This window comes from Bos taurus, chromosome 26 (genome assembly GCF_002263795.3).
Source record: "Bos taurus isolate L1 Dominette 01449 registration number 42190680 breed Hereford chromosome 26, ARS-UCD2.0, whole genome shotgun sequence".
In the NCBI taxonomy this organism is placed as follows: Eukaryota; Metazoa; Chordata; class Mammalia; order Artiodactyla; family Bovidae; genus Bos; species Bos taurus.
The window spans coordinates 9,404,747-9,420,250 of NC_037353.1; the positions used below are offsets into that span (position 1 = coordinate 9,404,747).

General features: G+C 38.5%; 1 protein-coding gene across 3 annotated transcripts in view; it reads right to left on the bottom strand.

Moving 5' to 3' along the window:
* The window catches only part of ATAD1 (ATPase family AAA domain containing 1), a 64,343-nt gene that overhangs the window by 25,473 nt on the left and 23,366 nt on the right, over positions 1–15,504 (bottom strand). Inside the window, exons 1-3 of one of the 3 annotated variants that reach the window (NM_001205581.1) lie at positions 15,348–15,408; positions 11,936–12,110; positions 1,278–1,376 (exon numbers count right to left, since the gene is read on the bottom strand). In NM_001205581.1, the coding sequence (NP_001192510.1) occupies positions 1,278–1,376; positions 11,936–12,097 (261 nt within the window). In that variant the 5' untranslated portion in view covers positions 12,098–12,110; positions 15,348–15,408. Of the gene's footprint in view, positions 1–1,277; positions 1,377–11,935; positions 12,111–15,347; positions 15,480–15,504 lie in introns of those variants that run through there. The other 2 variants (XM_024985533.2, XM_024985534.1) reach the window with 2 other exon arrangements.

Sequence of the window (15,504 nt, forward strand, 5' to 3'; positions counted from 1 at the left end):
TTAAAGCCTTCTGACTCAGCTTTAAAAAAAAAAAAAAAATTGGAGGGAGTTGGGGGTGGGCAGTCAACAAACTAACTGAAAAATATCTGAAAAACAAACAAAAACAACCTAGATTTGATTTAGAAGAGTAAAGGGGCTGGAAGTGGGGCTGGTCAAAAGCAATGTTTACAACAGATTTATTTATTCTCCACCAATCATAGCCAGAACTGAAAAAAATCATCGCTTATTTTCATTGTAACTATAACAAAGGATCCTCATTTCAAATGGAGGATTAATTCTGGAAGGGCATGTATGTCTCTGTGCACAAAGATATTAATAGACCCTGTACATTTGTATTTCCTAAATTTGGAGATAAGCGTATCATATTTCATTCTATTTACTTATTTATACCTATGTTACAAAATATTCACCTAGGATTTCAGAATTTATAAATTACATTAATCTGATGCTCAAAATAATCCTTTAGAAGTAAAAAGAGCAGATATTACATTGTCCCTGGATTATTTATGAGGAAATTGAAACTCCAAAGAGGAAATAATTTGCCAAGGCCATAAATGGAAAAACTGGGATTCAGAATCTTGTGCTTTAGATCATAAAAATTTAGATTTCAACTCCAAGTCAAACATCAACTTACAGCAGTAATTTTACATGCCACAAAGGTGAATATATGAAAGTACAAGCTTAACTAAACAAATGTGTGCTAAAAAGGTTACTACAAGTGGGCCTGAGACTAGTATCCTTAGAGAGGCCTGCATGCACAGCTAGCCCTTGGCTGAGGTATGGGAGATTAAAGACTTCAGGAGCTTCCTCCATTCTCCAGATAAGAACAGCTTGCTGTGTCTAAACTGTGTAAACAATATGTTTATGGTGGACATCTATTTTCCTTATGAGAGTCTAGAATTTTGATACATGTTAGGGAAATGGGACCAATTCCAATTAAAACTCTGGGCCCTAAGTCTCTAATGAGCTTCTTTCATGGAAAGCATTTGATATGCGTTCTCACAACCTTCTGATGAAAGAATTAAGTGCATTCTGTGTGACTTCATTGGGAGAACTCCTGGGAGCTTGTCTGATTTCTTACAGACTTCTCTACATGTCCCCTCTTTCTTTGCTGATTTTGTCTTATATCCTTCTGCTGTAGTATTTTATATTCATAAATATGACTGCACTGAATTCTGTGATTCCTCCTAGAGAATCATTAAACCTAGTCACGGTCTTTGGGACTCTTGATAGAAAACGTTAAGACAAAAAAAAAAAATAAGATTAAGGATACATACATGCATGTTAAGAGGGTCTACTAGATGAGCAGCAATACTCATTTCATATTCTGAAAGCTTCACATTTTTCACACCAATTTGTTTCATTAATTTTTCTGCCTAGAAAGAAAAAACAAGCAACCTCCTTTAGTTTGATATTTAGACACTAGCACTTCATAACATGTATCTGTGAAGTCTACAGAGCAATGAATAGACATGCAAGATTTTCCAGATATTCTACACCAAAGGATTTCATCCTTCCCCATTGTTAAGTCCTTAGGTTTAAAAAAAAAAAGAAAAAGACTTGAAAGGCGACTCTACAGAAACCAGGGCAATTTAACTCAGATCTTGGGAAATGAGAAAATAGAGCACATGACTGAAGAAATATAATACACAGCCTCTCAGTGCTACAATGAGACTCTAAGGTCCAATCAGATTTCTCTTTCCTAGGAGGATTATTATGACAGATGCAGATGAAGCCTTAAGACGAAAGATCAAGGAGTTCAGGATATTAAGAAATGGACAACTGAAGTTTCTTTCCTTAAATTTGTAGAGTATCTGAAAACAGGTGTCTAACTTTCCTGAAATTACCTATATATCTACAACAGGTGTTCTGACCTACCTAATTTCAGATTGTTCTCTGATGCTACCCTTTTTAGTTAAAGTCAATTCTTGAGGCTAGGCAACCAGAGACAATAAAAGTAATTTTGAAGTAGGAGTATGCTTGCATGTATTTTTTGGAGAAGGGAATGGCAACCCACTCTGGTATTCTTGTCTGGAAAATTTCAGGGACAGAGCCACCTGGCAGGCTACAGTTCATGGAGCCGTGAAGAGTCCCACAAGACTGAGCAACTAACACTTTCACTTTCACATATTTTTAGAGCTGGGCAAAACCAGCCTTAAATTGTAAGCTCTAGTAAAGCAACAAAGCTTTCAATTAAAATAAGGATAAGGATAAACATTTACTGAATGTGCCATACATCATGCCAAAACACTCTAGATGGATTAACTCACTGAATTCTCAGAGAGATCCTATGAGGTAGGTACAATTTTTCCCCAAAACAGAAAAAGCAACTGAAGCTTAGGTCAGACTAAGTTATCTGTCTTAGTTTAAGTTAGCAAATGGAATAGACAACATGTGAATCCAGGCAGTCCCAACTTGAGCCTATATTCTAACCATCACATATATTATTTTGGTTTCCTCAATTATAAGATTAGAGTTTGTGGCCACTAGAGACAACATATTCACATTTCAATTAAGTGAATCTTTTTAGAAGTGAAGGTGCCCTGATAAATCACATTTACTTAGACTTTTGCTGTTACATTTTCCTAGAACACTTCTGATTACATATAATCTTGCTATTTGTCAGCAATATTGCTACTCTTAAAAATATTCATATCACACAGCATGGTTATAGATTAGCCACAGGATTAGGATGTGTGTTGATCATATCATAGTATTATGGCATTTTTTAAAAAGTGCTATGAACCACATCATTTTTCCTCATTAGCCACCCTCTATAAATTTACTGTATTAATGGATAAAGCAGCCTTTTCCAGATTCTTCTCTTTCTTACAAATAACTTCTCTTTCACTGACTTCAAATGTGTCAGCTGTAAAAGGTATCCTATTTTCTGCACCTATAACAGCATTTAACTCTTCTTTTTCACTGTACTTCTATAAATGTGAAGCCATTCCATATGTGTTCTTTTTAGGCCATGCTCTGAAACAGTGGTTCTCAATCAGGGGTGACTTTGTATCCCCTGGGGACATTTAGCAATGTCTGAAAATACCTTTGGCAATCACAACTTAGGTGCTAATATTTCATTTAAAATTTTTACATTCATTTTAAAGTTTTGGAATTGTTGTTACGCTACCCTCATAGAAAGGTTTGGTGTTTCCTTTTTTCCTACTCTCTAGAAAAGTTCATATAAAATTGTTATTATTGTTTCTTAAATCTTGCTAGAATTTGCCAGTAGAATTCTACGAGCTTGTAGTTTTCTTAATGGAAATATTTTTCCAATATCGATTTATTTCATAGTTATGGAACTATTCTAATTCTAATATGTATTCTAATTCCTAAGTCAGCTATGGTAATTCACAATTTTCTAAGTTTGTCTATGTCATTTAGGTTTTCAAATTTACTGATATAATTATTAACTGTCTTAGTTTTTAGTGCCTACAGCATCTGCCACTGCATTGTCTTTTATCATTCTTAGTTATTGGTAGCTTCATTTTTTTCTTGATTGGTCTTACAAAAGTGTCAATTTTATCAGTCTTTTCAAATAACCAACTTTCTGTAGTACTGAGTTTTTCTATTATATATTCATTTTCTATATTTCTATTCATTGTCTCATTATTCTACTTTTTACTCATTCATCCTATCTTTATTATCTCCATTTGTTCACTATCCATGGGTTTACTTTGTTAAAAACATTTTCCTCAGCCCAAGTTGGATACTTAATCCATTTTCTACCTTCTTTTCTAATAAAAATACTTAAGAGCATAAATTCTGCCTGTGCTGTGCTTAGTTGCTCAGTTGTGCCCAACACTTTGACTAGCCCGCCAGACTCCTGTCCATGGCATTCTCCAGGCCTAATACTGGAGTGGGTTGCCATGCCCTTTCCCAGGATATCTTTCCATCCCAGGGATCGAACACAGGTCTCTCACATTGCAGGCAAATTCTTTACCGACTGAGCCACCAGGGAAGCCCAAGAATATTGGAGTGGGTAGCCTATCCCTTCTCCAGAGGATATTCCTGACCTAGGAATGGAACCGGGTCTCCTTCATTACAGCCGGATTCTTTACCAGCTGAGTTACCAGGGAAGCCCCATATTCTCCCTAAATACTACCTAATACTTTAAGTTTAACTAAATTACAATATCATTTCTATGTGTTCTTTTATCTAAGAGTTATTTAGAAACGTCCCCTACTCCCCAAACTTATTGGATAGACCTAATGATCTTAGTGTACTGCAGTACAGCCAGTGTGTGTGTGTGTGCTTTGTCGCTCAGTCGTGTCTGACTCTTTGCAACCTCATGGACTGTAAGCCGCCGGGCTCCGCTGTCCATGGAATTTTCCAGGCAAGAATACTTAAGTGGCTTGCCATTTCCTACTCCAGGGGATCTTCCTGACCCAAGGATTGAACCCGTGTCTCCTGTGTCTCTTGCATTGCAGGCAGACTCTTTACCCACTGAGCCATCAGGGGAAGCCCTGTAATAAATATGCTACCAGTAAAATGAAACTTCGGATTTTGCTTTATAAACCAGCATTTGGTTTAATGTCACAAATCTTATAAGCATGCTTGGGAGATGCACTTAACATTTGTTTTGGGTACAATGTACAACATACAGGCACAGATAAAGCTTATTATTTGTTTAAATCTACATTCTCTAAAAATGTTTCATCTACCAATTACTGAAAGAAATGTTTAAAACCTTCCACCATGATGATGAATATGTTATTTCTCTCTGTAATTCCATATATTTTTGCTTTATGTATTTTAATGCTACATTAATAGATGCACATAATATAGAAATGTTATATTTCTTGGTGAATTGAATTTTTAATCATCCTGTAGGGAACCTCATTTTCTCAATTAATATTTTTACCTTAAAGTTAATTTTTGTTCAATCAGCTTTCTTGATGCTTTATGTGCATTTTTCAACTTATGTTAAATACAACTTAAATTTCTTTTTCTAAACCATAACTACAGCTTTGTCTTTAGTTAAATACATACAGTCTTTGGGGGTCAAAGAATATCATGTTTGAGGCCTTGATGGGAATATCATCTCTGGGACTCTCTACATCTTGGATTGGTACTATGCTTTGTACTCTGACCTCCTCTGGATCATAAAAGCAGAAGCTCAAATTATGTAGGTTTAGCAAATTCCACCAACTGTAAAAGTTAGCCATGAAACTCAATTTACCTTTCTGAATTTTTGCTTTACGTTTTTTATCTGCATATTTTACTTTCTTGCAAGCTCATGAATGCCTTTATATCATTTAAAATATGTAGATTGTTTAGTTATTTTCAGCAGGAAGGTCAGTCCAGGTACTTACCATACTGACCTATTCATTCTCCACTTGGTGTGCACCATCTTCCTATCCCCTAAATGAAGGTTTACTCTTCAGCCTATTATTTATATTATATAACATCTCCTCTAGAGACCTCCCAGTCACTAGTATCTACTGTAGTGACATATTACATATGCTCAACAGATATTTCAATGTATAAATCCTAATGGTTGAAGAAGCAAAGTGTAAGAGTAATTTGGTTAAAAAAACCCTCAAATTTTACTGTGGAAAATTCTTAAAGAGACGGGAATAACATATCACCTTCCCTGCCTCCTGAGAAACCTGTATACAGATCAAGAAGCAACAGCTATAACCAGAAATGGAAAAACGGGCTGGTTCAGAACTGGGAAACCAATAAGACAAGGCTGTATTGGCACCCTGCTTATTTAACTTATATGCAGAGTATATCATGTGAAATGTTGGGCTGGATGAATCACAAGCTGAAATCAAGACTGCCAGAAGAAATAACATCATCATATATGCAGATGATATTACTCTAATGGCAGAAAGCCAAGAGGAACTAAAGAGCTTCTTGATGAGGGTGAAAAAAGAAAGTGAAAAAGATGGCTTTAAACTCAACATTAAAAAAACTAAGATCATGGCATCCAGTCCCATCACTTGGTGGCAAATATAAGGGCAAAAAGTGGAACCAGTGACAGATTTTCTTTTCTTGGGCTCCAAAATCACTAATGGTGACCGCAGTGATGAAATTAAGACACCTGCTCCTCGGAAGGAAAGCTATGACAAACCTAGACAGTGTATTAAGAAGCAGAGACATCACTTTGCTGACAAAGATCCGTATGTATTGTCAAAGGTATGGTTTTTCCAGTAGTCATGTACAGATGTAAGAATTGGACTCTAAAGAAGGCTGAGAGCTAAAGAATTGATGCTTTCAAACTGTGGTGCTTGAGAAAACTGTTGAGAATCCCTCAGACAGCAAGGATATCAAACCAGTCAATCCTAAAGGAAATCAACCCTGAATATTCATTGGAAGGACTATACTGAAGCTGAAGCTCCAATACTACAGTCACCTGATGCAAAGAGCCGACTCACTGAAAAAGATCCTGATGCTGGGAAAGATCAAAGGTAAAAGAAGCGGGCGGCAAAGGATGAGACAGTTAGATAGCATCACTAACTCAATGGACATGAATCTGAATAAACTTTAGAAATGACAGTGAAGCCATGTGTGCTACAGTCCATGGGGTCACAAAGAGTAGGACACAACTTAGGGACTCAACAACAACAATACACCAACAGCTCAGGGGCCTACCTTATCTTACCAAGACTCACTGCTCTAATGAGTCCAATTACTTAAGGGCATCTGATAAGCAATCTCCAAAGACTGTTGGGATTCTCTGGTGGCTCAGACAATAAAGAATCTGCTGCAATGTGGGAGACCTGGGTCCGATCCCTGGGTTGGGAAGTTCCCCTGGAGAAAGGAATAACTACCCATTCCAGTATTCTTGCTGGAGAATTCCATGGACAGAGGAGCCTGGCAGGCTACAGTCCATGGGGCGGCAAAGAGTCAGACACAACTGAGCAACTTTCATTTTCTTTTTGGCTTCCCTGGTGGTTCAGGTGGCAAAGAGTCTGCCTGCAAGGTGGGAGACCCGGATTCGGTCCCTGGTTCAGGAAGATTCTCTGGAGCAGGAAGGAAATGGCAACTACTCCAGTATTCTTGCCTGGAGAATCCCATGGACAGAGGATCCTTGTGTACTATAGTCCAAGGGATCACAAAGAGTTGGACACAACTGAGTGACTAACACAAAGACTGATCCTGCCCCTGCCATTTAGACCTACAATTCAACAACTCCATGAATGTTTTCCCTTGGATTCCTACCACCAACACAATCTCAATATGCCCAAATCAAACGTCATCTTCTCAAGTACTTGCCCCATCTACAGATTCTAAAACTCTATAAAAGACACTATGAGTCTGAGGATTCCAGACAAACCTCATTTCACCTGTCCCTTTTCTCGTCATCACGAACTCCTCTGAACGTTTACCTACTTTACCCACTCCACTCCTTCTGTCACTCCTTTATTCTAGGTCTCTGCCAGCATTACTTGTCTGTAACCAACATATCTTGGTTCTAGTTTCCTTTGTCAGTGACATATTGGCACTTGCCAAGGGCATTTGCCTTCTGTCCTTGAGAGCACTGAATCCTGTGCTGCCATAGCTGTTGACCTTCGACATGCCCTGTAGGGAATCTAGGGTTGAGAATGAAGCATTTTGTGCTCCAGAGAAACTGCTGGAACAGGTCTTCAGACAGTTACTTTCAGGAACTGATATCTTCTTGGGCTCCAAAATCACTGCAGATGCTGACTGCAGCCATGAAATTAAGACACTTGCTCCTTGGAAGAAAAGTTATGACCAACCTAGACAGCATATTAAAAAGCAGAGACATTACTTTGCCAACAAAGGTCCATCTAGTCAAAGCTTTGGTTTTTCCAGTTGTCATGTATGGATGTGAGAACTGGACCATAAAGAAAGCTGAGGTGCCAAAGAATTGATACTTTTGACCTGTGGTGTTGGAGAGGACTCTTGAGAGTCCCTTGGACTGCAAGGAGATCCAACCAGTCCATTCTGAAGGAGATCAGTCCTGGGATTTCTTCGGAAGGAATGATGCTGAAGCTGAAACTCCAGTACTTTGGCCATCTGATGCGAAGAACTGACTCCTTGGAATAGACCCTGATGCTGGGAAAGATTCAAGGCAGGAGAAGGGGATGAAAGAGGATGAGATGGTTGGATGGTATCACCAACTCGATGGACATGAGTTTGAGCAAGCTCCAGGAGTTGGTGATGGACAGGGAAGCCTGGTGTGCTGCAGTCCATGGGGTCACAAAGAGTCCAACACAACTGAGCAACTGAACTGACCTGAACTGATTCTTGGATCTCCTCATATTTAGAAAAGCACTAAGTAAGTCCCCTCACGGTGACATCACCTCCTTGGAACCAGTAGGAAAACCTTTTTGTACAAAAAGTGCTTGACTGCATGAACACTCCTGCACCAAAATCATGTATATTGACCACCCTCAACCTTTATAAACAGCAGTTTCTCAGAGGTATCTGAGGTGCTGTCTCCTAGGCTGCAGTCCTCATTTTGTCCCAGATAAAACTTAACTGGCAACTCTCACGTTGTGCACCTTTTAAGTTGACAGTTATGGTGACTGATGAAAAGACCCAGGGTGGACTTCCTTCCTTTGCCTGAACTCTCTGAGAAACAGAGCCTTGGTACCAGCAGTGGCCCCTTCTACCCATCCACCTCCCCAGGTAAATAAGACATATTTCCTGTCCCCTTAACAAAATCAATCCCATTCCTCGTACCTTCTTTAATAGAAAATCACATCACACTTTCCTAAACAATCATGAACTAACTGTCCTTTATATTAGTATTCTGTAGATTGGCAAACATAAATACCAGTGATCATTTCTAAAAACAATTGCTTTCTTATAGAGGACATCTCAGGATGGCACTGAACATTATTTATCTGTAGTCCAAAATCTCTAGTTTCTTTGTAAGAGAAAGTGTTCAGTAATTCATATTTCTGAATCTTATTTTTTTTCCATAAAACAAAATTTTATATAACTGAAGGATCCTTCCTGAGACTAGTTAACTGCCTTTACAAAAAAAGAGAAAAGAATGAAATTCCAGTGTTCCAAACCAACTTGTTACACATTTATATAAACCTACAGTGTCCTGGCAAACAACATGCTTTCATTTTCTGTCTCAGAGCTAGAATCCTGATTCATTTCAGCAGAGACTCCACAGGCAACAGGAAAGATTGTGGCATTAAAATATTCATTTACACTTTTGTGGTAGTTCAACAGTAGTTCTGGGAAAGCTTGCAAACCATACAAGGTTGAAAGCATCATAAGTGGGTGCTAAGACTCAAATGAGAAAAAGGAAAAAAAGAAAAAAGTGGAAAGAAAAACCTCTGGGGATAGCCAGGGGTATTTAAATGAACCATAAGAATGGCAACAATATTTAAACCCCCTTTTTTAAAAAGGGGATTTTTCTTTTTTGACTTAAAATATTTCACTCTAAACAAACTTATGTCCACTGTCAATGAAAGCATCTCACTAATATACTGTGGACGTCTTTTGCCATGTATACCCATGTATATCCATGCCCTTTTCTTTTTCACGTGGGGAACTTCAACCTAGCAATTATTACAACATATGTTATAGTCTAAAGCTCAAAAAATTTTTAGCAATTTTGGAACTGAATTGCATACAAACCAAATAAAATTTACATTATAACAAGCATTTCCACCTAAGACTGTGGGGACACTGGAGCCTTCCGCATTGATCGCAGGGCCTTTTCACCAGGTGCTTTTCTAAGTCATCAAGGTTATCTTTAGCCTCACTTTCAGGCTCCTTTTTAGGCTCTGGCTCTGCCTCTGGTATTTCCTGTGCTGATGTGGTTGTGGGAGCAGCTACGAATGCAGGGGTTATAACACATGCAGTAGCGGCAGCTACAGCCTCCTTTCTGAATCTTTATTTTATTTGGAAATGACCTAGCTATTCAATAACTTCCATCGCAATCGTTTAGCACAACCCTAGTAATTTAGACATCAGCTCCTTGTGACCAGCAGAAAATCTTTTTGTAAGATAAGTGCTTGATTGCATGAACTCTCCCTTCACCAAAATCACAAACACTGACCTTGTCCCCACCTCTTTGGAGCACTTTCTCAGAGCTATCTGAGGTGCTGTCTGCTGGCCTGTAGTCCTCATTCTGCCCCCAATAAAACTTAACTCACAACTCTTATAGTACATCTTTTTTAAGTTGACACTGATTCTAATTCCTGTTATATGCTACAGTAAGGTGAATTATTCATAAAACATTGCTATGAACATCACCTAAAATCTTTAATATATGATGGAGAAAAAAATAGTCTCTTTGGCAAGTGGTGTTGAGAAAGCTAGACAGCTGCATGTAGATCAATCAAGTTAGAAAAGATGTTCACACCATACAAAAAATAAACTTAAAATGGCTTGAAGACCTAAATACGAGACATGATACCATAAAACGCCTAGAAGAAAGCATAGGCAAAACATTCTCTGACATAAATAATAGCAATGTTTTCTAAGGAAATAAATGGGACCTAGTCAAACTTATCAGGGTTTCCTTGATAGCTCAGTTGGTAAAGAATCTCCCTGCAATGTAGGAGACTCCAGTTTGATTTCTGGGTCGGGAAGGTCTGCTGGAGAAGGGATAGGCTACCCAGTCCAGTATTCTTGGGCTTCCCTTGTGGTTCAGCTGGTAAAGAATCCGCCTGCTATACGGGAAACCTGGGTTTGATCCCTGGGTTGGGAAGATACCCTGGAGAAGGGAACGGCTACCCACTCCAGTATTCTGGCCTGGAGAATTCTATGGACTATACAGTCTGTGGGGTTGCAGAGAGTCAGACACGACTTCTACAGTCAAACTTACAAGCGTCTGCATACCAAAGGAAACCATAAACAAAATGAAAAGACAACTTATGGACTGGGAGAAAATATTTGCAAACAATGCTACTGACAAGGGCCTAATTTCTAAAATATACAAACAGCTTATGTGATTCAGTAACAACAACAAAAACCAAACAATCCAATCCAAAAATACACAGAAGTCCTAAATAGACATTCCTTCAAAGACACACAGATGGCCAATAAGCAGATGAAAGGACATTCAACACTGCTAATTATTAAAGAAATGCAAATCAAAACTACAATGAGGTATCACTTCACACCAGTCAGAATGGTCATCATCTAAAAAGTCTACAAATAGTAAATGTTGGAGAGGGTGTGGAGAAAAGGGAACCTTCCAACACCGTTGGTGGAACTGTGCAACCACTATGGAGGACAGTATGGAGGTTCCTTAAAAAACTGAGAACAGAATTATCATAGGATCCAGCAAGCCCAGTTCTGGGGATGTATCAGGAGAAAACTATGATTCAAAAGATACATGCACCCCAATGTTCACAGCAGCACTATTTACAACAGCCAAGACCTGGAAGCAACCTAAAAGTCCTTGGACAGATGAATGAATAAAGAAGATGGGTGGAGTACATTCTTAACAATGGACTACTCCTCAGCCATAAAAAAAGAATGAAATAATGCCATTTGTAGCAACATGGATGAACCCACAGATTACGGTACTAAGTGAAATAAATCAGAGAAAGACAAATATCATATGATATCACTTATATGTGGAGTCTAAAATATGATATTTATTTATAAAACAGGAACATTTCACATGTTACACAAAGTAAAATGTATACCATTACTGAAGATAAATTTTTTTGTTTAGTGTGTTGAAAATGTTACCTAGATTCCTTCATTTATAAGCTGAAAAATTATTCTAACTAGGATATTCATTAAAAATACTGTAGTATTTTTATTCTTCACTTTTTCTCCTAAGTTGCCTACACAGCTGAAAAGGATTTAACAAAAAAAATACCTTTTTAGGAATAATGAAATTAAATATTATATAAAAACATTTCCACATGGGTCTTATAGAATTTTTCATTAATTTATAATTCTACTATATCCTCAGTTTTATGAAAAAGTATTTGTTAGCTACAAGAAAAATGATCCTCAAACATTTTAATCATACCTGTTTCTGGGCTTCTACTTTTTGCTTTCTGGTTGGATCAATTGCATCTACCATCCATTTAATTGTAAAGTATGTTACTGCACCAAATATTGTCAAACGGAAAATTAAACCAACAACTTCATTCCGACTCAAGGGACGAGAAAAGGTTTCAGCATGTACCATCTTGATTGTTAACCTTAAAAAACAAATAGAAATGTCAGTAGATAATAACTAGACTCATTAAAATTGGGAGACTGATAGGTAGCATAAACTAAACAAGAAAAACTGACTTTTAGTCAAAGTCAACATTACCTACCTTGTAAATGTTTTAGTTAAGGAGAAATGGATTTTTAAATGTTAAGTAAACAAACACATTTTAAGCTCCTCTTGGAAACAGGCTTATTTATTAAATTTTTTAATAAACTTTCCTAAAAGTTCATATAATTTTAAGTACAGAATAATTCTATTGAAAAATGCAGTACATGTTTTAAAGTATTTATTCTTTTAAAGAACTTTTAAATAACTATTTCAGGGAATCTAGATAAATGATGACTATAACACTTATACAACTGAAAAAAGGCAGCCAAACAATGAAATACTTTACTAATGTAATGGTATACGAGGTAATTTCTGAGTAAAATTCAAACTGTGAACTGACTCACGGTTCTCTCATACTTACTTTTAAAGGTTTCCAAAGCCTGCTAAAATTTATACATGCCATTTTCTCAATTCACAAGTGACATGAAATTGTTGGAGCCATTTTACTATTTCCAACAACCTACCTATGTATGAAACAAGCAGAATCTTCAAAATGTTTGAGCCACGAAAATACAGCTCTCACCCAAGATAAAGAGGAAAAAAGGAAGCAACGTGCCTATTTTTACACATATACCTAAGCAGTTACATCAACACAGCTTGGCCTACAGGAGGGATGCACACCTATGTCAAAGGCAATGACCACCTAATAAAATAAGCTTTAGGGGTGATGTGACCATCACTTTTTGAGAGAGACTCTTGGCCTCAAATAACGGCATTATACTCTCTCCACAAGGTGTGCTGAGTGCTATGTGATTTGGGGGGGTGGGGAATGTGTATTTTGCATTCGTGTGAAAAGGAATAATCCAAAATCTGTACTCAGAACAACAGGTGAAAATAGGTTCTTCATAGGCTAATTTATGGTCATTCCAGCTCTAAAATTATTGTTCCTATTCTCACTAGTACTATTTAGTTAAAGATTTTCTTCAGTCATTCCAACAGAATTGGTGTCAGACTACTGAACGATTTCCAAAAGAAAAGGCAAGGATTCCAACCTTCTGCATCACTCGGAGACATTCACTTCACAACAATACATTATTTAATTTAAACTTAACAATTGGGTTTAAATTAAGTAACTGAAAAACCTTTATTTTGGATAAAGACATTTTGGCCTAGGGATATTAAATGACTCAATTCATACAATAAAGCACTTATCAAGCATGTGTATATATTACCTACAGTATCTTGAGTATACAATAATGGCTAAGACACAATAACTTTACTCCAGGAATGCACAGTCCATTATTATCTTATTAAAAATTAAGCTAGAATAACCAACCCCCTCTGCAACAACAACAAAAAAAAGGAAGCTAGAGAGAAGCCATATAGTTAAAATCTCTTATGTAACAAATCAAAGGGTGCTTTCTATCATCAGCATGGATTTCTAAAATGGGTTAACAATACTCTTCTTATAGTAAGTGGAAAAACTGACTTCTCTAGTCTTTATTCCAACACAGTAAATTTGAAAATTCAGTTGGAACATGTGGGAGCATTATTCACAAATGAAAATAAAAGAACAGGCAAAATTAAGATTTATTAGCTTAAACTGCTGCTGCTAATGCTAAGTCGCTTCAGTAGTGTCCAACTCTGTACAACCCCATAGACGGCAGCCCACCAGGCTCCCCCATCCCTGGATTCTCCACGCAAGAACACTGGAGTGGGTTGCCATTTCCTTCTCCAATGCATGAAAGTGAAAAGTGAAAGTGAAGTCACTCAGTCGTGTCCGACTCCTAGCGACCCCATGGAATGCAGCCTACCATGCTCCTCCGTCCATGGGATTTCCCAGGCAAGAGTACTGGAGGGGGCTGCCATTGCCTTCTCCATTAGCTTAAACTAGTGATATTCAAATAAAATGTTTTCAAAAGTTTGAGTTAGTAGTGATAAAACTGCCATCTACTGGATGGTCACTGAAATACATGAACTAAGACTACTATCAGTATACCCCAGTCAACGAGGTAACAATTTTTAAACCTATCAGAAAAACCAAGACAAAGCCTTTGCTAACCATATATTTTCCTATAATTAAACTATTAACTGCAACAGAGTACTCTGGACCTAGTCACTTCTAAAAGGGATCCTTCTTCTAAAGTGACTTCAAAATCCTGAAATGAAAGTGAAACTTATACTTGTAGGTTTTAACTGTGTACTTGATTATACACTCATCTACTATTCATATGACATTGATATGCCTGCAGTGTAAGGCTGTTATGGTAACAATACCATCACAGCAGAATATATAATAAAAGTTTCACATGCATACAACACTATGGGCTGTATTTCAATTTTGTATGAACATTAGGATCAATACACAAATATACTCATAAACATGGATGATGCCATGGACAACTAAGAAATATGGCAAAACACCGTAATTCAGAGTTATTTGTTAGGCAAATGTAACAACATATAGCTTCATTATAGAGTTCTCCATTTCAGGGTAATAAACTTTAAAATCGTACCACCTCCTCAATAAGCAGGTTACTGGCAGGTTAAGGTACAAGAGTATGGTATTCATGCTACAGCATTTCTCTAATTCACTGCAGTGTTTTACAAAGTTTTTCTCAACCCCAGAGTCCCAGTTTCGCAGACATCAAGGCCCTATGAACACTGCCTGTGACAAAGAAAGCCTGCCAACATTCACATACAGGACGGATTATTAACAGCACCATCCTCTGCGAAAGCGCGCCCAGGCCTGAAGAATCACCTCCACTTTTGCAGTAGGTGGTAGCAGTGCCTGTGCGACAATCAGACCCGGTTCGTTCTGGCCGCCTTTCCCTAGGACTCCAGTTCTGAGGTCGCCCGGAACGATCTTCAAGGCACCGCAGCGACTAGGCTGCCTAGAGACTCCCTGGAAAGGGCCTACGTCTTGGGGGGCAGCGCTAACGGGGACTTAAGGGCCTAGGCCGGGCCGGGAGCCAATGCGAAGCCCGGGATGCCCTTGGAGGTTAATCCGGTGGATACGAAGGGCTGCGGGAAGCTGAGGGGCGACAATGAGGTGGGGCGTGGAAGGACGGCGAGGTGACCCGAGATTGGCTTCCCAGCCCCGCGAGGGTCCCTGAAGGAGCTCAGCGTGACCCATCGCCCGCCCTACGAAGCCCCGCGGAAACCCGCTACTCACCGCCTGGGTTGAAACAGCGGCCGCAGGAGCCCTTACCAGCCTTACACAGGAAGGAAACGCCGCCTGGGAAAGAACGCTTCCGGCCGGAGTAGCGCCCCGCCCCCTCGGACGGAGCATGCGCCGCCGTGGCCGAGTGCTTGAGGGGGTGTGTTTCCGG